General features: G+C 41.6%; 1 protein-coding gene across 2 annotated transcripts in view; it reads right to left on the bottom strand.

The window, feature by feature from the left end:
* HBS1L (HBS1-like (S. cerevisiae)) overlaps positions 1-22993 on the bottom strand; it is a 112308-nt gene extending 89315 nt beyond the window's left edge. The window contains exons 1-3 of one of the 2 annotated variants that reach the window (XM_006834640.1): positions 22758-22993; positions 10906-10971; positions 4010-4135 (exon numbers count right to left, since the gene is read on the bottom strand). In XM_006834640.1, coding sequence (XP_006834703.1) covers positions 4010-4135; positions 10906-10971; positions 22758-22800 — 235 coding nt within the window. In that variant the 5' untranslated portion in view covers positions 22801-22993. The remainder of the gene's footprint in view (positions 1-4009; positions 4136-10905; positions 10972-22757) is intronic. The other variant, XM_006834641.1, reaches the window with a different exon arrangement.
* Between the last annotated feature and the right edge of the window lie 274 nt (positions 22994-23267).

The following is a 23267-nucleotide window of genomic DNA, read 5'->3' as shown; positions in this document are numbered from 1 at the left end:
TCTACAAGACTTTCTTTGGAAATCTTTCCCTATCCACATTACAACCTTGGTCTTGTCCCTTCAGACTTCTTTTTGTTCCCAGAACTCAAAGTACATTTCAAAGAAACAATTTGAGTGCCTAAAGGATGTCAAAACAGCCATTTTGACGTGCTGTAAATAGAAGAGTAAGTAATTCTGTGGCGCAAGGTTAAAGTGCTGGCAACACTGCCTTCAGAAGTGTTTACACGTAGATGGGAGTATGTTGGAAATAACAGCTTCACATTCTAGATCTCTGTTTAATAAAGGCTTCTATGATTTTGTAGCAATACCTTTTGACTTGCCCTTGTACTGTTATACACAAACCTTTGTAACCCTCTCAATAATTCAGTGAGCTCGATTCTAAGTTAGAAAAATAAGAATGAAAATCATCACAGCACTAGGATGGCAGATTCCCTATTCCATGGAACCACTTCACAGAATACAATTTATACTTCATTTTATATTGTTATATATTGAATAAGGAATATACTGCAATACTCTTTGTTAAAATTTTGGTAGTTTTTTTCTAGTGTTCCTGTTTTTCAATTATTAAAAATAAATTCCTCATATAGTTTGATAATTCTGCTTTGCTTCGTCTAAGAATACTTTTAGGTTAGTAAGCTGTACTTGGAAAATATTATGTACTGAGTACATCCATGAACTAACTGAACAGAACACTTCAGTTTAACTAGTTTCAAAGCCTCTTCCAACGAATTATAGCAATTATTTCCAACACAAAAATCAGTACGGTAAAGGGATTGGTGGTGGTGTGTCATGGAGTCGATTCCAACTCATAGCAACCGTGCATAAGGTTTCTGAGGCTGTAAATTTTTATGGGAGCAGAAAGCCTCATCTTTCTTCCATGGAACCACTGGTAGTTTCGAACTAGCTGACCTTGAGGTTAGCAGCCTGCCTCATAACCACTATACTACCAGAGCTCCTTACGGTAAAGGGATTAAGAGTAGATAATTGTAATTGTCTAGTGCTGTCAAGGCGATTTCGACACATAGCAACCCTGTATAGGGTTTCTGGGGAGCAGCTGGTGAGCTTGAATCGCCAACCCTGCAATTCAAAGTGACTTTGCGGTCCTGTGCATTTACCCACCAGGACTTCAAGGTAGATAATGGAGTCAAACTATATTGGCTTATATCTCAAGGCTAGAACCTTGGGCAAGTTATTTCTCTGTCTCATTTTCCTCCCCAGTAAAATAAGGCCAACAGCTGCCCTGCCACATAACCATTGTTGTAAAGATTAAATATATTAATATCAGAAAAACACTTAGCATTTCAGGAGCTAACACTTAAAAATATGTTAGTATCTGAAAAGGACTCAATAAAGGTTAGCAATAGTCTGGCTGGTAAAAAGTATGATGAGACCTGGGAGCTCCTGAGCCTGTGGACAAGGACATAGCCACAGAAAGCTACAGCTCAAAGTGAAGCATCCAGCTGATATGAAGTGAGGGGAGATGCACAAGAATGCCCAAACAGGCAGATGGTACCCATTTGACCTTGCTTCAATGGCTTGATCAAAACTCGACTAGAGGAAGGTTAAAAAAAAAATACTGATAAAAGGAAACAAGTGTAAATTACTACAATTTGAGGAACTTGACCTATACTTATAGACATAGTAGCACAAAATAACAACTCAGAGGGAAGGAGTTTTCACATCAAGGATCAAACCTACCTCCTCTGTACATAGAGTTGATAGGGACAGGCAACTTAAGACACTGGCTACCTAAAGTGGGGGAGAGGGGGCAATAAAGGCACGAAGTTACTGGCTTAGAAGTGTTCAAGAGGGAGTATAGTTTCAGAGTATGCAAGGAGGAAGGTAGAAGCCCCAGTGAATAGTTTTCAACTTGTCTAGATGAGTCTGGTGAAAGGATATGGGGATAAAATTCTTATGATTCAGCAGTTGCTATTGTTAAGTGCCATCGAGTTGATTCCAACCCATAGCGACTCTGTATAGGGTTTCCCAGGAGCAGCTGGTGAGCTTGAACCACCAACCTTGCAATTCAAACAACTATGCAGTGTGACACATTAGCCCATAGTGCCACAATTGTTATCATGACTAATTGCAACTGTCACAACTGTAAAGGTAGAAGTTTTACAACAAAACGTGGGGAGTAGTTAATCTTACAGTCCAGGAACAGACGACCCTAGGACTTTCAAAGGAGAAGAGTACGAGCAGAATGTGGATGTGGGATCCTATCCATAGAAACATCAATACCAGAGATGATGACATGGAGAGAGGGAGCAGTTGAGGACTCCAGACTCATGGAAAGAGGAAGGTTGTGTGCTTGTGCTGGTGGCTGGAAAGCAGGCTTGCAGAATGTGCCCTTTTGTTGGTTTTTAAATGATTATATATTCCTGAGAGTTGTTGTGTACATCCAAAAAAAAAAACAGAGAGAACAGAAGCAAATACTTTTGAATGATGATGCATGGAGGTGATTATTAATCACTGCAATGAAACAAAATATGATAGGATGAGTGTAAAACCGATGTTCCCCCACGTAAACTATCACTCAATTCACAATAAAAACTTTACAAAAAGTTAGCAATTGTCATTATTAGAATCCCTAGGTAGCACAAACACCTAAATACTTAGCTACTCAATAATTCAAATTCACCCAGAGACACCTCAGAAGAAAGGCCTGGTTATCTACTTCCAAAAGTTTGCAGTCATTAAAAACCCTCTGAAACACAGTTCTACTCTGACACGCATAGGTCTGACTGATTTGGCAGCAACTCAACAGGATGCAGTTTTTTGGTTTACAATCAGTACTGTTGTCATCATACAATTACTTACGTATTTCACATGGGAATGATTAGCTTTTCTCCTCAAGCATAACTTTGAATTTCATAACTTCTTCATCACTGTCCACTGAGACTTAGCAGATAAAGAACACAACTTCCACTGTAATCCTATCCTCTCATCACATACATTTTCTTTAAATACACACAACAGTTTCTTTTAAAAATTCAATTAAGGACTATTGAAGAGTTTAATGTAAAAATTTCTCTAGTTCCAAGATGCGCTTACAGAGTTGGTTTTTAAAATGATTGTTTGTGTGCTACATCTGTGTTCTTTCTCTTTTCTAATTCTGTATGCTTATGCTTTCTCTTCCTTTTTCCCCAGTGTGGTAAGCAGATGGTGTACATCATAAAGCTTTATTCAAAGATCAGCTCTCAAAGTCATACATTTCTTCTTTCTCATTTTAAACTAATGAACAGCGATTTTCCATTCTAAAACATTTACAGAACAAAGTCACACTCTACAGAAAGAGCCTATCAGTTCTGAGGTGTTCGTGACCAGTAGATGGCATTACTGTCATACCTTGTCATTTAACTCCACTAAAATTTTTTAATAATCTACAGCTTCCATGATGTGATTGAAGCAATATCATATTTCAAATTTATTTAGTAGAAGAGGAAGCCAAAATACAAATGTCTTTGTTAAAATGATTATGAGTAGAAAAGAAGCAAATGCAGGACCAATATCATTACCATTTTACAAGTTCTCGCTTGCAACTTAATGTACAGATGTAAGCAATCAGAACACTTATTCAGTAATTACTTTAAACTTACGAGCTCAACTGCTAACTGAAAAGTGAGTTAAACTTAAAAAAATAATAAAAAGGCTTTTTAGAGTCTAACTTTTTTTTTTTAATTAAGGAGTTTCTATAATCTAATATAAAATCCATAAAGAACTTATGAAAACAATAAATGTTCCTTAAAAAGTTCTTAAATCACAAGATGAGAGAAGTTAAAAATTCTGGTTACTAAACAATAGCCATAGAATTACTTTTTCAAACATTTAAGTGTAAACTTAAATACACTCCTCTCAAATTACACTGAGCACATTGTAAATTTTTCTAGAAAAATACTTTTACATCAATACTACCTACAGCCACTATATGAATAATCACAATAAAACTGATCATTCTAGATCTGAATCATTTCAGATAATTACAGATACACCAGTTTTACTATACCTTGATCAACTCCACTTAGTTGATGGTTTGAAGCGGAATTGGAGGATTCTTTCCGGTCTTCATAATCATACTCTCCTGGTTCACCAGCTGAAGAGTCATCGCGTCTTGAGTATATAAACTGAGCAGCTAGAATATATAAAGTGATTTTACAATGCTGCAGCATAATCATTCCCTAAAAAGCACACTAACATTTGTTTTTCACAACAGGTAAAGTGAAGAAACAAATGTATATCAATTCTTGAATGGAAAACTAATTTGCAGTGTAAATGCTCACCTAAACTACATTAAAAAAAAAAAGATTAAGGCTGTAAATAACACAGATTTTCTACTTGAAGACAGATAGCTATTTTATACTAATGGGTTTTTTAAAAACTCATATCCAAAAGAGTGCCCAGTGGCAGCAGCAATGGGCTCACGCATTGCAGCACTTGTGACGAGGGCCCCGCAGTGTTTGTTTCTGTGGTGCATAGGGTCACTATGGGTGGGAAGTGACTTGACAGCACCTAATAACAACAAATACTATTAACCTCTTAAGATTGTCTTCTTTCTTCCCCTGATCTCTGAAGCAATGCCACTGAACCTACTTTCTCAATTTTTCTAATGGCTACCTTTTTAAAATATGTCATTAAAACCAAGTAACAAACTTGATTATGTGCATAATTAAGAAAGCACTAAAAACAGAATTACTTCTTACTTTCCAAAAGTTGTTAATTTTACTTGAATACAAGAGTTCACCGAGAAATAGGCTTTAAGCTTATGTCAACTCATACTTTCCCAAGGCACTACATACTCATATGCCCAGTAAATTTTAGACACTATTCAATTGTGAATAAATACAATCTAAGAATATGTTTTAGAGAATGTAAGTACAGATATCGTATTCTAAAGACAATTTTATATCAGTTAGCTTTCTAATGGGAGAGTATGTAATATGAAAGTCTACTCTAAGAGTTTTTATACTTGACTTTTGTACATGTTTTTAAGAAGGCCTTATCTACAAAGAAGAAACTATCCACATTCAAAGTAATATAATATAATGCTATCTGGCCTATATGTAATACCTAAATTCAATAGGCCATGGCATAAGTGATTTGCAAAATATAACTCAACAGCCTTACACATTAGCACAGAAGACAAAGAAGAAAAACATAACATATTGTAAGTGTCAAATGAGCAGTTGCAGAAGCACAAAAGATTAAGTAAACTGGTGAGGCTGGACTCTACAATGAACGGGTTTTACTGCTTGGCTCTTAATATCCAAGGGCAATTTACTTTTGCAACATTGCACATTTAAAAAAAAAAAAACAAAAAACAACCCTTTCTTAATCCCCTTCTAGTAATCTTTATTTAAAGGTAAAAAAGTCCAACATTACTTTATTAGAAAGTATTCTATCTTTTCAAATATGCAAGCATTTCTATTAACATGATTTTTGTTTTACACAACATACACTTTTTTCCTGAAGATAAAGACTTATGGAAGGAGGACATACACATGACTGTTAAATTAAGTCAGTGTGGCTGAATAAACAGCAGATGAGCTATCTTTGTCCACAGACTATCATGGCCATTTCTCTTCACCTAAGAACAATCTCAGAATTAGGAATATGCTGAACAAGCAAATCGCACCTTGGTGGTGGTGATTATGTGCCGTGGAGTCGGTTCCAACTCATAGCGACCCTGTACAGGTTTCCGAGGCTGTAAATCTTTACGGGAGCAGAAAGCCTCATCTTTCTCCCGTGGAACAGCTGGTAGTTTCTAACTGCTGACCCTGAGGTTTGCAACCCGATTCGTAACCACTACGCTACCAGAGCTCCTTAGCAATGTACAATACTTAAAAATGAATCACTCTTGTTAAAAAAAGTGGTGGGTAAATTGTTATGTCTTATGATACACGACACTTTCGATTTCATAAACTGTGGTAGTACTAAAAAGTGTAAACTATACCTTTTGTGTCTGTTGATTTAAATAATAACTTTCCTGTACTTGATTCAGCCTATTAAGCAGCAGTAACAAATATACTTTTCCCACCTTCCTTCCAGAGCTCTAAATAGTGAGGAAGAAACATAATGAAAGGTGAAGTGAGGCAAGAGGTCAGCTATTTCCCTCAACAAGTTTCACTGAGGAAATACTGACCAGGAAGAGGACATAATCAATGTACAAGCATCTACTCTACCTTCTGAAGATACTTCTTTCTGGGGGGCATTTGCCTACTATTCCATTCTCCTCCCTTCCACATACACACACACCAACCCAAAAATCCATACTGTCATTACAACTTTGGGAGTAGTAACGGTAGCATGTGGAGTCCTGGTGTGGCACTGGGGTAATGTGCTGGGCTGCAAAGTTGGTTTGAACCAGAGGGTTGGTGGTTCAAGCTCACCAGTCACTCGTCAAAAACCCTTTACAGGGTCACTATGGGTCAGAACCAACTCAACGGTACTTAAAAACAACCAATGGTAGAAAGATAGCCCTGGTGGCGCTGTAGGATAAGCACTGGATCATTAACTACAGGTAGGCAGATCATGTTTGGTAAGGTGGCGGTTCACAGAAAAAGAGGAAGATCCCCAACAAAATGGACTGACCAAGTGGCAGCATCAATGGGTTCAAGCGTGGCAACAATTGTGAGGCTGGCCCAGGATCGGGCAGTGTTTTTTTCTGCTGTGCACAGGGTCGCTATGGGTCGATGCCAACTCGATGGCACCTAACAACAACAAGGCAGTTCAAACCCACCAGCCACTCATTGGGAGAAAGGTAAGGCTTGCTTCACCTGTAAAGATTTACAGAGACCCCACACATGGGTTCTATGGGTCAGAATCAACTGGAGGCCACCTAATAACAACAGTTGAAAGGACCATGAACTGCCAGAGAATGAACTTATCTGTTTTGAAAGAAGTAACAGTGCTTCTTAGATACAAGGATGGCAAGGCTTCATCTCACAATACTTTAGGCATGTTATCAGGAGGGACCAGTCCCTGGAGAAGGACATTATATTAACCAAAGTGGAAGGTCAGCAAAAAAGAAGACGACCCTCAAGGAAACTGACACAGTGACTGCAACAGTGGGCTCAAACATGCCAGCTGTGAAGACGGGGCAGAGACGGGCAATGCTTGTGCTGTGCACAAAGAGCGCTATGGCTCACAGCCGACTCCATGGCGCCAACAGCAACAGTAATGATTGCATTTGGCAAAGATGGAAGAAGGATATGAAAACTCACTCAGGAGAAAAAACCAAAGAGGAAAAAAGATCCAAACCTTTGAAATTTAAATAAGAGCCCCAAAAGGCAACAAATACAATAAAATGGACTGAAAGAAGAAATGACAAAAACATAAAAATTATAAAATGTTTTTCTTTCCTAAAAATTTAAATCACAAATTGTGATGGAATGATTTCTGGATTAAAAAAACAACAACAGATGACACTCATCCTGATTTTTAAGACTTAAGAGTTTTGACAAACAAACACACACAAAGAATTCAAAACCTGACTCATGAAACTGCCTTAATTTGCTTCTCATGAGACATTAATTAAAGACATTGCTTCCCAGGCATCTTCCCCTAGAGACATTAATTCAGAGGTGATAACAATTGGACCAGGAATTTGTAATTTGAATAATTACCTCCAGCTGATTCCTATCACTAGGCAACTAGGAATCAGTTGCCATCCGTCCATTCTGACCTCATGTGTATTAAATAGAGCTGTACCTCTCCCTCTCCACTCCCAACAGGATTTTGAATGGCTGATTTTTTTATAAGGCTTTATTGAGGTTCCTCTAAGTTGATTCAAAGCTGCAATCTTTCACTTAGCAGTTGAGCAATTAACTGTTTGCAATACCCAGAAACACTCTACCACGGCTTTTGTTAAGTGTCATTGAATCAGTTCTAACTTACAGGGTTTCCAAGGAGTGGCTACTGAGTTTGAACCACTGACTTTGCCGTCAGCAGTCCAGTGTTTATCCTACGCCAGGACTCATCTAACTCATGTTTGTAGTTGTTAAGTGCCATTAAGTCAATTCCAACCCACAGGACCCTGTGTAGAGTTTGCAAGGAGCGGCTGGTGAGCTTGAACCACCAACTTTGTGGTTCAAACAACTTTGTAATCCAGCGCATTAGCCCACAGCGCCACACTAGGACTCCCTCTTAGGATCAGCCAATAGGGTGAATGGAATAGGAAGGGACATGTTCCTTCCTGTGTTTCTTTTCTGTCAACATCACTTCCACAACATGTTCACCTGCAGAAGCTGTTTGTTCTAGTAGCAGCAATCAATATCAGTTTGCAGTTTTTCTCAAACTCACAAAAGCAGCCTCAGTATGTCTCTACCCCAAGGCAGCAAGCCAAAATTCCTTTGAAAACCTGCATCCCAGCCCCACCAGGTTTCCCCAAAGGCACCAGGGGAGGTCATGAAGCAACCCCTTCCTGAGACAAAGCAGGAAAGCAAAGCTGTCCTCAGGGGTCTAAAGCCCAGCTCCAAGGAGTCCCACAACTTCGAAATGGTTAGTCCAGCCTCTTCAGTTTGCTCCCCCAGCTCTAGGGACAGCAGATGCTTCCTGCAGTTATTTCCTCCTTGATACGTGGGTTGTGCCTTTACGCCTTGTTGTTGTTGTTGGTTTCTAAATTAGTTAACATTTTACAGGAAATTCTATCTGGTAAACTGGTACACTTTCTTTCTCCTGACAGGCTTCTCAATGACAGCAGTGAAAAGGGAAAGGAAGAATGGAAGATCAGGCTAAGAGTCAGGTTGGATGAGGAAGAACTTGACCTGGAAGAGTAGGCATACAAATAAAGAGCTAGACACACTGTAGAATGACAAGTTAACAGAACAGAATTCTAGGCAGAATCTTTGGGTCCTTAGAGATTAAAAGTGGGATTATACAGGCACAGTTTAAGGTAGGAACAGTTTAGAGAACAGCAGACAAGGGTTTTGAAGGAAGTGTTAATTAAACCTTTGGTGGTAGTGGCGATGTGCAGTTGAGTAGGTTCTGACTCACAGTAGCCCTCTATAGGGTTTCTGAGGCTGACCATCTTTATGGAAGCAGAAAGCTTCATCTTTCTCCTATGGAGCAGCTGGTGGATTTGAACTCCTGACCTTGCAGTTAGCAGCTCATGAGTAAACCACTACACTACCAGGGCTTAATTAAATCTTTAAATATGTGGAAAGTAAGTTCTATGAATTGTATTTACACTATACCTAATGGTATTGTTGTGGTTAAGTGCCATCAAGTTGGTTCAAACTCATAGAAACTCTGTATAGGGTTTCCGAGGAGCAACTGGTGAGTTTAAACTGCCAATCTTACTGTCCAAACCAACCTAGCAGTTCAAACTGTTCTTGAGGTCCGGTGCTTATCCTACAGTACCTCACCAGGTTAAAGGGCTTCAAAAACTTCACAGTGAAATGCAGCTTATAGATAATGGAATTTTTCCATGAACTTTTTGAAGGTCCTCCCCCCCACCACTATATATGTAAGTTGTACCTTCAAGGTATAGTAAAATGTAGTGGGATATTTTAACCAGTTCAGCTGCTCCTCAGAAACCCTATATAGGGTCGCTATGAGTTGGAACTGACTCGACGACACTTACCAACAGCATGTATATATTTGGCTGAAATTTGAAGACAGGTGTATTGTTAAGGAAACTAGAAAGATCCAGATCAAAGTCTTGGCTGGAAAGAACATATATATAGTGGTGGAGAAGAAATCTTTCAGCGGGTAAAACAGAAGACACAGTTCTAATGTGAAATCACAAATAATCTGAACTCTGCCTCACTTGTTAGCTCCAAAAGTCTGAACTACATGCACACGTCATTGTTTTAATTACCAAACTGTTTAACAGTACATAAACTAAAAGTTCAATATGAAAGGAAGTCTGCACATTACACCTGAATATCTAACCCAGAGATCCGATGCACACTTTCAATACAAATAATAGCCGATAATCTTGAGTAGGAAAGGAAGAGAAAGCAACTGCAACAGAATGTGAACCCAGAATTCTGCCTGAGTTCCCAGGAAGAATCCAAGTAGTAGAGAAAAGTAGTAAAGAAAAGGCAGCACCCAGATAAAATACACACAATCCTTCAACTGCTCAAAAGAAAACAAAAAGGCAATCCCACAAAATGTCTGAGGGCCTACCACGTGCCAGATACTGTATTCTACCCTGTATTATTAGGAGTCCCGCTGTGGCGCTGGGGTTAATGCGCTAGACTGCAAAGCTTGACCTTGCAGTTCAAGCTCACCAGCTGCTCCTCGGAAACTCTATACAGGGTTGCTATGGGTCAGAATCGACTCGACAGCACTTAACAACAACAACCCTGTTGTTAAGTGCCATCAAGTCAATTCCAACTCACAGCGACCTTATATGGGGTTTCCAAGGAGCGACTGGTAAGTGTGAACTGCTGCCCTTGCTGTTTTGCAGTCCAGTGCTTATCCCACAGTGTCACACCATTCACAACCTGCCCCTAAAAGTTTCTGAATCTCATTACTAAGTTAACATTTCAACATATGTTTTCAAGACTGCTGAGAAAACCAGTCTACAGAGTTATCTTCTAATTCGAAGAACAAGAACAGAATCAATGGCGTCTGGTGTGGCACTGTGGGTTAATGAGCTAGACTGCAAGGTCATTTGAACCAAAGTCAACCAAACCAAGCAAACTCACCAGCTGCTCCTCGGAAACCCTATACAGGGTCGCTGTCAGTGGGAACCAACTCAATGGCACTTAACAACAACAAAGGAAATATTCTATGTATCTTTGGAAGTTAAAAGATAATTATCTTTTTAATGTAGCATACTATTATAGTCTCATGGAACACTCTAATGCTTTTATGAAACACCCTAGAATAACATTAATATGTACTTGACATTTCAAATACCAAATTTATGAAATCAATTCCTTGAGAACAACCCACCTGTTGATGGAGAGATGCAGTAATCATCTTCTACAGACTGCCCATAGAGGTCATCATCTTCAAAATCTAAAAGAAAAGCACCAGAGATACATTTATTTACAAGTGCTTTTTATAGTTTTAGTTCCAATTTTTCCTTCATGTGATCCAAAAATAATCCTAGAGACCATCTATTTGAAATGTCTTTTCAGTGTTTCCAGGACCCTCAAATAAGCCATCTGTTCATTATTTTCACCAAGTGCTGTCTATAAGCAAAAGTACTTATTTGGTATACAACTGACTAGTGTTGGTATAAAATCTGACCATGAAACTAACTGTTCTTCACACAGAGCTGGGTCTGTGATGTTGAACAGGTTTCAGTCGCACTTCTAGACTAAGACAGACTAGGCCTGGTAATCTGCTTCCAAAAATCAGCCCCCCCAAAAAAAAAAACCCACCTGGATCACAGTGAACCAATCTCTCATGAGTCGGGGGCTGACTCTGTGGCAGCTAACCCCACCATAAAAACGAGCTCAGCCTGTACACTCTCTATATTCACTCTGTTTCAGGCCAACTTACCTTCTTTCTGACTGAGTGAGTGGTTGGTACTTCTCCTAGTTGGGTGCCAGCTCAAATGTCACCTCTTTGCAGAAGTTTTCCCTGATAATAGCAAGCCCTCAAAAACAGTAATGAATCTGTGAGCCCTACAACATTCAATAGACTCCTGTGAACCTAGGTGGAGACCTGGTTGGCCAGCAGTGCAGCAAGACCTGGGGACTCTTGAGCCCAGAGTCAGTGACAGAGCCACAGAGGACTAGAGTGGAGAGCGAAGCACCCAGCTGATAAGAAGAGAGGTCATTTGCACAAGAACACCCACACATGCAGATAGTACCCACTTGACCTGGCTTCAATGACTGGATGATCAGAGCTAAAGTAGAAGAAGAAAGAAGAGGAAGAAAAGAGTAATCTGATACAATTTGATGAACTTGACCTACACCTATGGATGCAGTAGCTCACAAGAGGGAACCAATCTTTACTGCGAGGATCATTCCCACCCCCTCCAAACACAAGAGTAGACAGGGATGGGCAACTTGTGGACATTGGCTACCCAAAATGGGGGGGGAGGGGGGGTGCTACAAAGGCAAGAAGTGACTGGTTTATAAGCTTTCAAGAGGGTGGGGCTGATGAAAGGAGATTCCGATAGGTCTCCTGTGATACAATAGTGAATAATTGTTATTGTGAGGGTTGGAAATATAAAGGTAGATGTTTTGTAGCAAAAGGAGGGGAGTGACTAACTTTTCAGTCTAGGAACAGAGGTCCCTGGGACCATCAAGGGAGAAGAGCGGAGAGCGGGACCCTACCCAGAAAAGCAGTGATGCCTGAAATGGAGGCAGAGATGATGGTGTGGAGAGATGGAGCGGCTGGGGACTTTAGACAAGGAGAGGGAGAGGGGCTGTGTGCTGACGACCAGGGGCAGGTTTGCAGGGTATACCCTTTGGTTGGTTGATGATGCATGGAGGGGATTGTAACCATGGCAATGAAACGATATATGTTAGGATGAATGTAAAGCTAAAGTTCTCCCATGTAAACTATCACATATTTCACAAAAAAGCATTTAAAAGAAAAAAAAAAAAGAATATATATAGCAAGTCCTCTCCCCAATCACCCTATATATATATAGCAAGTCCTCTCCCCAATCACCTTATCGTCTACCACACTCCTCCATTTTACTGTCTTCAAAACACTAAACCATGAATATTTAAACTCCTTCAGAGAAAGATTCTGTCAAACAAACATATTTAACACTAAATTGTCATTGTTAGGTGCCATTGAGTTGGTAACGACTCACAGTGACCCTATGCACAGCAGAACGAAACACTGCCCGGTCCTGGGCCAACCTCATTACTGTTGCCACTACTTGAGTCCACTTATGCTGCCACTTGGACAATCCATCTCATTGGTGGTCTTCCTCTTTTTTTCTGACCCTCCACCTTACCAAACGTGATATCCTTCTCCAGCAGGTGGTCCCTCCTGACAATATGTCTGAAGTATGAGAGACGAAGTTTGGTCATCTTGGCCTCCAAGGAGCACTCTCTGGCTGCACTTCTTCCAAAACAGATCTATTGGTTCTTTTGGCAGCCCATGGCACTTACCTTATTTTCCTCCAACACCATAACTCAAAAGCATCATTTCCTCTATGGTCTTCCTTATTCACTGTTCAGCTTTTGTATGCATATGCATTTACTGAAAATACCATGGCTTGGGTCAGGTGCACCTTAGTCCTCAAGCTGACATCTTTGCTCTTCAACACTTTAAAAAGGTCTTGAGCAGCAGATTTGCCTAATGCAATACATCATCTGATTTCCTGACTGCTGCTTCCGTGAGTGTTGATAGTTGATTCAAGAAGAATGAAGCCCTTGACAACTTCAATCTTTTCTCCATTGACAAGAATGTTGTTTATTGGTCCAGTGGTGAGGATTTTTGTTTTCTTCACATTGAGATGCAATCCATACTGAAAGCTGTGCTCTTTGATCTTCATCGGTAAATGTTTTAAGTCCTCTCTACTTTCAGCAAGCAAGGTTGTATCATCTGCATATCGCAGGTTGTTAATGAGTCTTCCTCTAATCCTGATGCCACATTTTTCTTCATAGAACCCAGTTTCTCGGATTATTTGCTCAGCATACAAGTTGAATACGTATGGTGAAAGAATACAACCTTGTAGCACACCTTTCTTAATTTTAAAACATTCAGTGTTCCCATGTTCTGTTCAAACAACTGCCTCTTGGTCCAGGTACAGATTCCTCACGAGCACAATTAAGTGTTCCAGAATATTCATACTTCGCAATGTTGTCCATAGCTTGTCATGATCCACACAATCAAAAGTTTTTGCACAGTCAATAAAGCACAGGGAAACATCTTTCTGATATTCTCTGCTTTCAGCCAAGATACATCAGACAAGATGTGTTTAATTTTTATAGACTTAAAAGAAACAAATTATTTTAAACTAATAACTCCACAAAGAACATAAGTAGGTTCTTTGTGATGTGAAGTTATTATATACTTTTTCAGTTGACAAGCACTGATAAAATGTCAGGGACAATAAAAGACACTTAAGAGTCCAACAATGAATAACAGGTACATTGTCTCTCAAAGAGGGAAACAGAAGAAAATCAGCAATTACAAAACCATATAAAAAATGCTTGACATGAGAAACGCACAGCAATTTGGGAGCACATACATGTATTAGGGGTCTTCAAAAAGTTCCTGGAAAACGCATATTATGAAAAAACTACGGAAAAATTTCAAAAACGTTTTGCACCAAAATAAACTCAAATGGAGTCCTGGTATGGCACTGTAGGTTAATGTGCTAGACTGCAAAGTCATTTGAACTGCTAGGATGGTGGTTCAAGTTCACCAACCGCGCTATGGGTCAAAACCAACTTGGTGGCACTTAACAACAGCAACTTGTTCTAATGCGGTCCTAGTATGGAACTGTAGGATAAACACTGAGTCACTAACCACAGGTCAGTGATTCAAGCCCACCAGCTGCTCCTCAAAAACCCTATAGAGGACAGCTGCCGCAGCATGCAAGCAAGAGCTGAAGCCAGAGCCAGAGCCGGAGCCGGAGTGAGCCAGAACCGAGCCGGAGCTGGAGCTGGAGCTAGAGTGAGCCAGAGCTGGAGCTGGAGCTGGAGCTAGAGTGAGCCAGAGCCGGAGCCAGAGCTGGAGTGAGCCAGAGCCAAGCCGGAGCTGGAGCTAGAGTGAGCCAGAGCCGGAGCCAGAGCTGGAGTAAGCCAGAGCCAAAACCGGAGCTGGAGCCGGAGCCGGAGCCGGAGTGAGCCAGCAAGCAATCAGGGCAAGAGTAGGGTGCAGAGGCTGGCAATGCACCCAAGGTCAGGGCATTGCTGCACCGCAGCTTAGAGCCTGTGGCTTAGCGTCTGAGCCCTGCCTGCTGCCTACTGACTGGGCTGAGCTTCAGGGCAGAACATGATCTCCCCTCAGCTGCAAGCCTACACAGCCTGGCCTAGCTGAGCCCTTGCATCCACCTGCCAAGCCTCAGCTCCATCCCCAGCCTGGGCCATGCATCCAGGCTGTCAAGATGGACATGTTCATCAAGGGCCTGTCCATGGCCAAGGAAGACACATAGCAGCTGTGGAGAAAACCAAGGAGAGTATCCTCTACATGGGAAGCAAGAGAGGGGGGTGGTACAAGGTGTTGCCTCGGTGGCTGAGAAAACCAAGGAGCAGGTGTCACATCTGGGAGCAGCCGTGTTCTCTGGGGTTGGGAACATTGCAGCGGCCACAGGCCTGGTGAAAGGACGAGGAATTTCCCACTGATATTAAGTCAGAGGAAGTGACCCAGGAAGCTGCTGAGGAGTCGCTGATGGAGCCCTTGATGGAGCCAGAAGGTGAAAGCTATGAGGAACCACCCCAGGAGGAGTCTCAGGACTATGAGCCAGAGGCAAAAGGCTCAGGACTGCCTCCCACCAGCAGTACAATCCTATCCTGTTCCCTGCTCCACGCCCCCAGAGCCAGGGCTGTCCTTCTGCCTCTTCCCCCCAAACACACGACCTTCCACTCCAAGGTGCCCCCTCAGAGCCAGTGTTCGTATCTACCAGTCAGTCTGTCCTACCTGCCGGCGTCTATCCCTGGAGTGAAGACAGGCCAGGGCTGCGGCCTCGTCCCATCAGTGTTGTCCCCTACCTGCCCTTTCCTGTCCAATGTTCTGCACAGATGAGCATGTTCTATGTTTTTAAAAGACTGAGAAGCAAAGGCTCCCCTATCCCCAACTGAGACTCTCCAAGAGGCTCCCAGGAAGCCCCAGAACCCTCTAGCCCACTTCCACATCGACCCCAAGACTTTTTTTAAACCAAAACCAGGAGCCAGGCTGTGCCATGCCTCCTTCCCCAAGCTGGCCCGGTCCGAGTGTGGGCACTGTTTGTTATGATTGTGGCATGAAGAGTTCCCCCTATCCCCTAGTGTGAGCGTGTTTCAGGCTGGCGAACCCTGGCGTGCCCTCCTCCATGCCCCCAGGTGTCCATGAATAAAACCAATCTGTCTGGAAAAAAAAAAACAAAAAACCCTATACAGGGTCACTATGACTCAGAAGCAATTCAGTAGCACTTAACAACAGCAACTTGTTCTAACACGTCTAACTAAGCAGCATCTAGTTTGAGGCACTAAGACGGATATGACAGGAGGTTGAAAAGAGCTCCTATCCTGAATTCTGTTAAAACTGAAGCAAGAACAAACATAAATTTAAGGTGAAGCTTGGGTGGAAAAATGGTGAAGTCACTGATATTTTATAAAAAGTTTATAAGGACAATGGCCCCAAAGAAATTAGCAGTTTACATCGGACGGATACAAAACCAGGTTGAAAATGAAGCCCTCAGCAACAGAGCACCCACATCAATTTGCTAGGAACCCAGTCTGTGCTCTAATTGAAGAGGACTGACAATTAGCAGCAGAAACAATAGCAAGAGCACAGACATAGCAATTAGTTAAGCTAACATAATTCTGACTGAAAAATTAAAGTTTAGCTAACTTTTCACTCAATGGATGTAAAATGGTGCTAAAACTACTGAGTCCAGATCAGCTGCAGACAAGTGTACAGTTTTCAGTGCAAATTTCAAACAAATGGCATCATGATCCTGAAGCAACGGGAAATGAAACCATGGTTACACCAGAATGATCCTAAAGACAAAGCACAATCAAAGCAATGGCTACCAAGCAATGAAAGTGGTCCAGTCAAGGCAAAAGTAGACCAGCAAAGGTCATGGCAACAGTTTTTTGGAATGCTGAAGGCATTTTGCTTGTTGACTTTCTGAAGGCTCAGAGAACGATAACATCCAATGCTGAGAGTGTTTGGAGGCAGTAAGCCAAAGCATTTGCTAACAGAAAAACGCACAGAAAAGTTTCCCCAGAGTCCTCTCCATCACCACAATGCTGCTCATTCTTCTCATCAAGGAAGGGCAAGTCTGTGAGTTTCAAGGGGAAATCTGTAGGCATCCATCTTACAGTCCTGATTTGACTCTTTCTGACTTCCTTCCGTTGCTTAATCTTAAAAAATCCTTTACAGGATGTTCATTTTTCTTCAGTTAATAATGGAAAAAGAATGCTGTGCCATGGTTAAATTCCCAGGGCCTCAGTTCTTTATGGATGGACTAAATAAATGGCTCCTACCATTGCTTACAAAACTGTCTTGATCTTGTTGGTGCTTATGGTAGAGAGGAAGAAAAGGGGGGGGGGGGGGGATTGTTTAAATCTTTTAATTCCATTTTCCCATAAACACTGAAGTCCCCTCATACAAACAAACTACAATAGGTGGCTAGGAAAGGAATTCCTGAATATAGTATCTAAACCAATTGCAAAAGAAAATCAGCTATCAAGCTTCTGAAGGTGTCCATGCAGCAGGTGCACCATAAACAAAGGAAAATCAAATCCTATCACAAAGACAATTAAATAAGTGCTACTATCGGATAAAAACATGTAATGTTGAATAAATTATCTTAAAATCCCAAATTACTAAATAACAATTTATTAGCAAATAAACACATCATTCCTCAGTATCCTTGAGGAATAGTTCCAGGACCCGCTCATACATGAAAATCCATGGATGCTTAAATTCCTTCCATAAAATGACATAGTATTTACACATAGCATATGCAAGTTAAAATAACCTCTGGATTACTTAGAATATCTAATACAATGGGAACACTATGCAAACAGCACTTGCAGCTCCCTCCTAGCCTTTGAGGGATTGCTTTGACCACTTAAAGCTACCTGTTGTTATTAAGTGCCGTGGATTCCATTCCGACTCATAGTGACCCTGCATAGGGTTTCCAAGGAGCCATTTCTTTCACAGAAACAAAGAGGGACACAAGGAGCAAATAAAATGTGTAGCAAACAGTGCTCAGCTGGTGCTGCAGTGAGACTGAGATCTGTGAGACGGGCAGTCTCCACCATCGTACTCCTCACGTGATTCCCAGGATAGAGCTCTGCGCACAGCTAAAGCAAGTTTCGCTTTGGAGAGCTTTCCGGACCTTTTTTTTTTTCTTCTGGAACCTGTGGCTATAGAGGGCAGGCTATACATGGACCATTCACAGACACCAAAAATAAAATCAGCATTAAACACAAGACTTGTTTTCAGCTGGTCAGTTGTCAATACAAAAATTGCTCCTAAAATGTGATCCATATAAAGATAGAATGCTTTCCTAGGATCTTTATAAAATGGTTAATTTCTTCAACCAAATGTAGTACTTGAGCATTTACTACATGTCAAGTCCCTACTTTGTACTCTATAGGATAAGGACTAGACTGAGAGCCATGAGGTCGACAGTTCAAGTCCACCAGCTGCTCCTGAAAAGGTACAGCTTCAGAAACCATATACAAGGTAGCTATGAGTCAAAACAGACTGGATGGCACTTAACAACATGTCAAGTAAAATCCGTCTTGCAGAAAAAAACAACAGCTGAGAGTAAAAGAGAGAGACGACAGGTTTTGGAGCACAAAGATGAATTCTGAATGGTGGTTACATCAGGGTAGCTTAAACGGGTAATTTCATTTCTATATCCTTACACTTTCCGTACTGAAGTTATATTACTTTTAGAAATTTTTCATTATTGTGAGTCCCTGAGAAAGTTTAACTGGGAAGAAGAAATGAATTGGACCTTGAAGATGAGTAGAACTGTTATAAGAAAAAGGGATAAACTTCCTCTTTTCTAGAAACAGCTTGATTATGATGTCACCATTTGTTTCCACGATAACATGACAACAATCACCCTGAGCTCAGAGGCCAAGGTGAGAAGACATTCAGCACTAGGCTCCTTCAGGTGAGGCTCCACCTCCTCCAGAAAGCCTTCCTTCACACAGAATCCCTGCTTAAATCCTCAAAGCATTCGGAATTCAGTGTCTTAGTTTACATAACTTAAATAATTCCCATATCACTATGTATTTTCCTGTAGAATCTCTAACATTGTAATTTCACTCATAAAATTACCCTCAAGTATCTTACTGTCAGTCTCCAAAGCTTAGAGCACTGGCTGGACAATTAGCGCTGGTTGAGGAAATGATGTCTACTAAAAAAGGAGCTCTGGTAGCGTAGTAGTTACCAATCGGGCTGCGAACGACAAGGTCAGCAGTTCGAGACTACCAGCGGCTCCGCAGGAGAAAGATCAGATTTTCTGTTCCCGTAAAGATTTACAGCCTCAGAAACCCTGTTCAGGGTTGCTATGGGTAGGAACCGAGTTGGCACTCAACAACAACCAAGAAAGAATGGAGTCCTGGTGTGGCTCTGTGGGCTAATGTGCCAGACTGCAAAGTCATTTGAACTACAGGTCGGTGGTTCAAGCTCAGCAGTTTCTCCTTGGAAACCCTATACAGGGTCGCTATGGGTCTGAATTGACTCAACGGCACTTAACAACAACTAAGAATGAATGAGTGCTAATTAGGCCCATCCATGTCCTTTTCTATAACTGCAAAAACATCTCCTAGTCTAAAGCCAATTCTCAGATGACAGTGGTCCACAGCAGTTGTTGTTGTTGTTGAGTGTCATGCGATTGAGTGTCAGTTCTGACTCATAGGGACCCTGTATAGGGTTTCCAAGAAGCTGATGGGTTTGAAGTGCCAACCTTGTGGTTCGCAGTCCAGTGCTGATCCTACAGCACCCACACATCCATGGCCTTTTTACAACAGCAGAAACATATCCTGGTCTAAAGTTATTTCTCTGATGACAGTGGTCCACAGCAATACTTAGATTCAACTTTAAAAGGCCTCTGGAGCCTCTGCAATACATAAGACTATAGGTGGAAGCCTGAACCACATCCAGATCTCCAGAGATGGGAAATTCCCACTTGAAAGGACAAGCAGACCAACCTGGAGTGGCTACAAGAACAGAAGATACTTCTTGAAAGAAAGACCTACAGGAAAAATATAAAACAACATAGGCAGACAGACTGTTACTATAAGAACAAGCAACTTGCTTGCCCAGGACACATCAAGGTAAGTGGTCGGGTCCCCTCAGTGCAAACCCCCTTCCAAGACTAAGACTCAATGGGAATACACGCTGTGACTGGTGACCACGCTCGACATCGATAAGGGGAAGAGAGGGAAAAACAGCAATTAAGCAGTGAGCTAAGCCCTACAACGTTCAATGAACCCGGGTGAAGACCTGGTTGGCCAGCAGTGTGGCAAGACCTGGGGACTCTTGGGCCCAGAGTCAGTGACAAAGCCACAAAGGATTAGAGTGGAGAGTGAAGCGTCCAGCTGATAAGAAGAGAGGGCACATGCATAAGAACACCCATACTTGCAGATAATACCCACTTGACCTGACTTCAATGACTGAATGCTCAGAGCTCAACCAGAAGTAAAAAGAAGAGGAGAAAAAAAAAAAGTATTCTCATACAATTTGATGAACTTGACCTACACCTATGGAAGCAGTAGCTCAAAAGAGGGAACAAGTCCTTACAGCAAGAATCATTCCCACCCCCTCCACACACAGAGTAGACAGGGATGGGCAACTTGGACACTGGCTACCCAAAATGGGGAGGGGGGGGTGGGAGAGGGGCTACAAAGGCAAGAAGTGACTGGTTTATAAGCTTTCGAGAGGGAACCTAGATCCAGAGGGCCTGGAGGAAGGTAGAATCTCCACTGAGTATTATTCAATCTGACTAGGTGGGGCTGATGCAATGAAATGCAAATGGGTCTCTTGTGATACAATAGTGAATAATTGTTATCAGGACTGATTGTGAGGGTTGGAAATGTAAACGGTAGACATTTTATAGCAAGGAGGTGAGTGATTAACTTTTCAGTCTAGGAGCGGAGGTCCCTAGGACCATCAAGGGAGAAGGGCAGAGAGTGGGACCCTACCCAGAGAAGCAGTGATGCCTGAAATGTAGGCAGAGATGATGACGTGGAGCCATGGAGCAGCTGGAGACTTTAGATCCAGAGAGGGAGAGTGACTGTGTGCTGAAGACCTAAGGGCTACGGGGGAAGGATTGAATGGAGGGGATTGTAACCACGGCAATGAGACTACGATAGAATGAATGTAAAACTAATGTTCTCCCATGTAAACTATCACATAATTCACAATAAAACATTTAAGGGAAAAAAAAAAAAAAGTATTGAAAAAAAAAAAGGGGCCTCAGGTCTGAAGTGAACACCAGAAACCTAACATACAGTCTGACTAGATCAGCCTCCAACTCAGTGTGTTAGTTGCCCTTGCCAGACCCAAGCCATGGTATTTTCATTAACCTCATAAGACTATAAGGTTAATTTGAACCGCAAAGTCAGTGGTTCAAACTCACCAGTCACACCTTGGAAAACCCACACAGAGTGACTGTAAGTTGGAACTGACTCTACAACACTTAACATATGCATGTGAAAGCTGAACAATGAATAAGGAAGACTGTAGAAGAATTGATGCATTTCAGTTATGGTGTTGGAGAATACTAAGTATCATAACTGCTAGAAGAACAAACAAATCTATGTTTGAAGAAGTAAAGCCAGAATGCTCATTAGAAGCCAGGATGGTAAGACTTTGTCTCTCATACTTTGGACATATCACGAGGGACCAGTTCCTGGAGAAGGACATCATGCTTGGTAAAGTGGAGTGTCAGCAAAAAAAGAGGAAGACCCCAACGATATAGACTGGCACAGTGGCAGCAGTAATGAGCTGAAGCATTATCAACAGTTTTCAGGATGGCGCTGGACTGGGCAGTGTTTCGTTCTGGTGTGCCTAAGGTCACTATGAGTCAAATCGCCTCAATGACACCTAATGACAACATGGTTTAAGGATTCTGATGTTAACAAGAATAATATACTGGGGTAACAACAGTACCCACTAACATCACTAAGTACTAGTTTGTGCTCTGTACTTTACAAAACAATAGTTCTTTAATCTTCTTCTGTATTAGTTTATATGTATTAATATTTTTAGTTTGTATGATGCTTGGTGATGCCTTTAATTAGTGTATACACAGGTTTGTTCTAAAACTACTCCAAACTCAGAATATATTCAAGTGTTTTTTAATGAAAACATCCTTTTCCATATCCTCTTTATTCCAGTACTGTTTATTTTCTTTACTATATAAACATTGATTTGTTGTTGTGAAGTGCTGTCAAGTCAGTTCCAACCCACAGCGACCCTGAATAGGGTTTCCTGTTGAGCTTGAACTGCCAACCTTTCAGTTCAAAGGGCTTTGCAGTCTGTCGTATTAACCCAACAACACCACACCAGGACTCCTAAACATTGGGTATATCAGCCAAAACTTGAGTATACACTTCAAGATCATCTGATTGCTACATTCTTTGGGCCTTTTAGTATGTATCTTTTGATCTAAGAAGTCTTTAACTTCAGACTCAAGAAAAACAAATTAATCAGGTAGCTCATACCAAGTTCTACAGTAAATTTATGAATACACATAAAAGACAGACCATGTAAATCTAATAAAACTACACCAACTCATTTGAATGTAAACATTAAATTAAACATTAAACGTTTAATGGGCATTTTTATAAAAGAGTCACACGAGGGGAAAGCCACGTGTGCGCACGACCTGGGAGGGAAGGGCTGATAGGAGGAGGGAAAGGTGATAAGCTGGCATGAATAATTATCACCGGATCCCAACCAAAAGTCCTTTCCAGTTAACGCTGTCTAGCACCTCCCCCGCCATAACACACAAACATGGTCAATTAATCTCACAAGAAGTCAGAACGTAAGACTTCGTTATTCGCCTGCACTCAGATGTCCTGCTGTGTTCCCCGAATCGGCTTCCCCCAAATTCCAGTCTGGCACTCACAGATCGAAGTGGATGCCAACGGGCTGGGATCACGGCTGGAACAGCAAAAATGACGTTCCGGCATAGTTTTATCACCTACCTTCATCGTAGTTATAGCCTCGAACATTCCGATGCCGGGCCATGGCCGCAAAGGGGGGCGTTCCGAACTGGCCCAAGCAAAACACGCAGCTCAGATATTGATAAGGCGCCAACTACAGTCCGCAAAACACCTAAGCGCCATTTTGGCTTCCGGCAGGCCTCTACGCCGAGCGCCTGCGCACGCGCGACGTCTAATCTGACGGCAACCTCTCAGGGTCATTCACTGCCTGGCTCCCTTGGGGAACGCATGCGCGTTTGTGGATTTTCGTCAAGTGCCCCCTCCTCCCAGGAGTTAAAGAGACAGTTTTATGATGGTCTCGCCTACAGACAAGTTGATTGACGGGAATTACACTGATGGAATTTGGGGATTGTGACCAAATATCAAGTTTACTAAATTGTATCAACGGTCCAAATTATTTTCCAAATTTCGTTTCTGATAATCTAGTGAAAAAACTGACGCTGCAGGATAAACACTGGACTGATAACTCAAGACCAGTGATTCAAATCCACC

This window comes from Chrysochloris asiatica, unplaced genomic scaffold (assembly GCF_000296735.1).
Source record: "Chrysochloris asiatica unplaced genomic scaffold, ChrAsi1.0 scaffold00013, whole genome shotgun sequence".
Classification (NCBI taxonomy): domain Eukaryota; kingdom Metazoa; phylum Chordata; class Mammalia; order Afrosoricida; family Chrysochloridae; genus Chrysochloris; species Chrysochloris asiatica.
The sequence above is the reverse complement of the archived record's forward strand: the minus strand, read 5'-3'. Positions and strand labels throughout refer to the sequence as shown.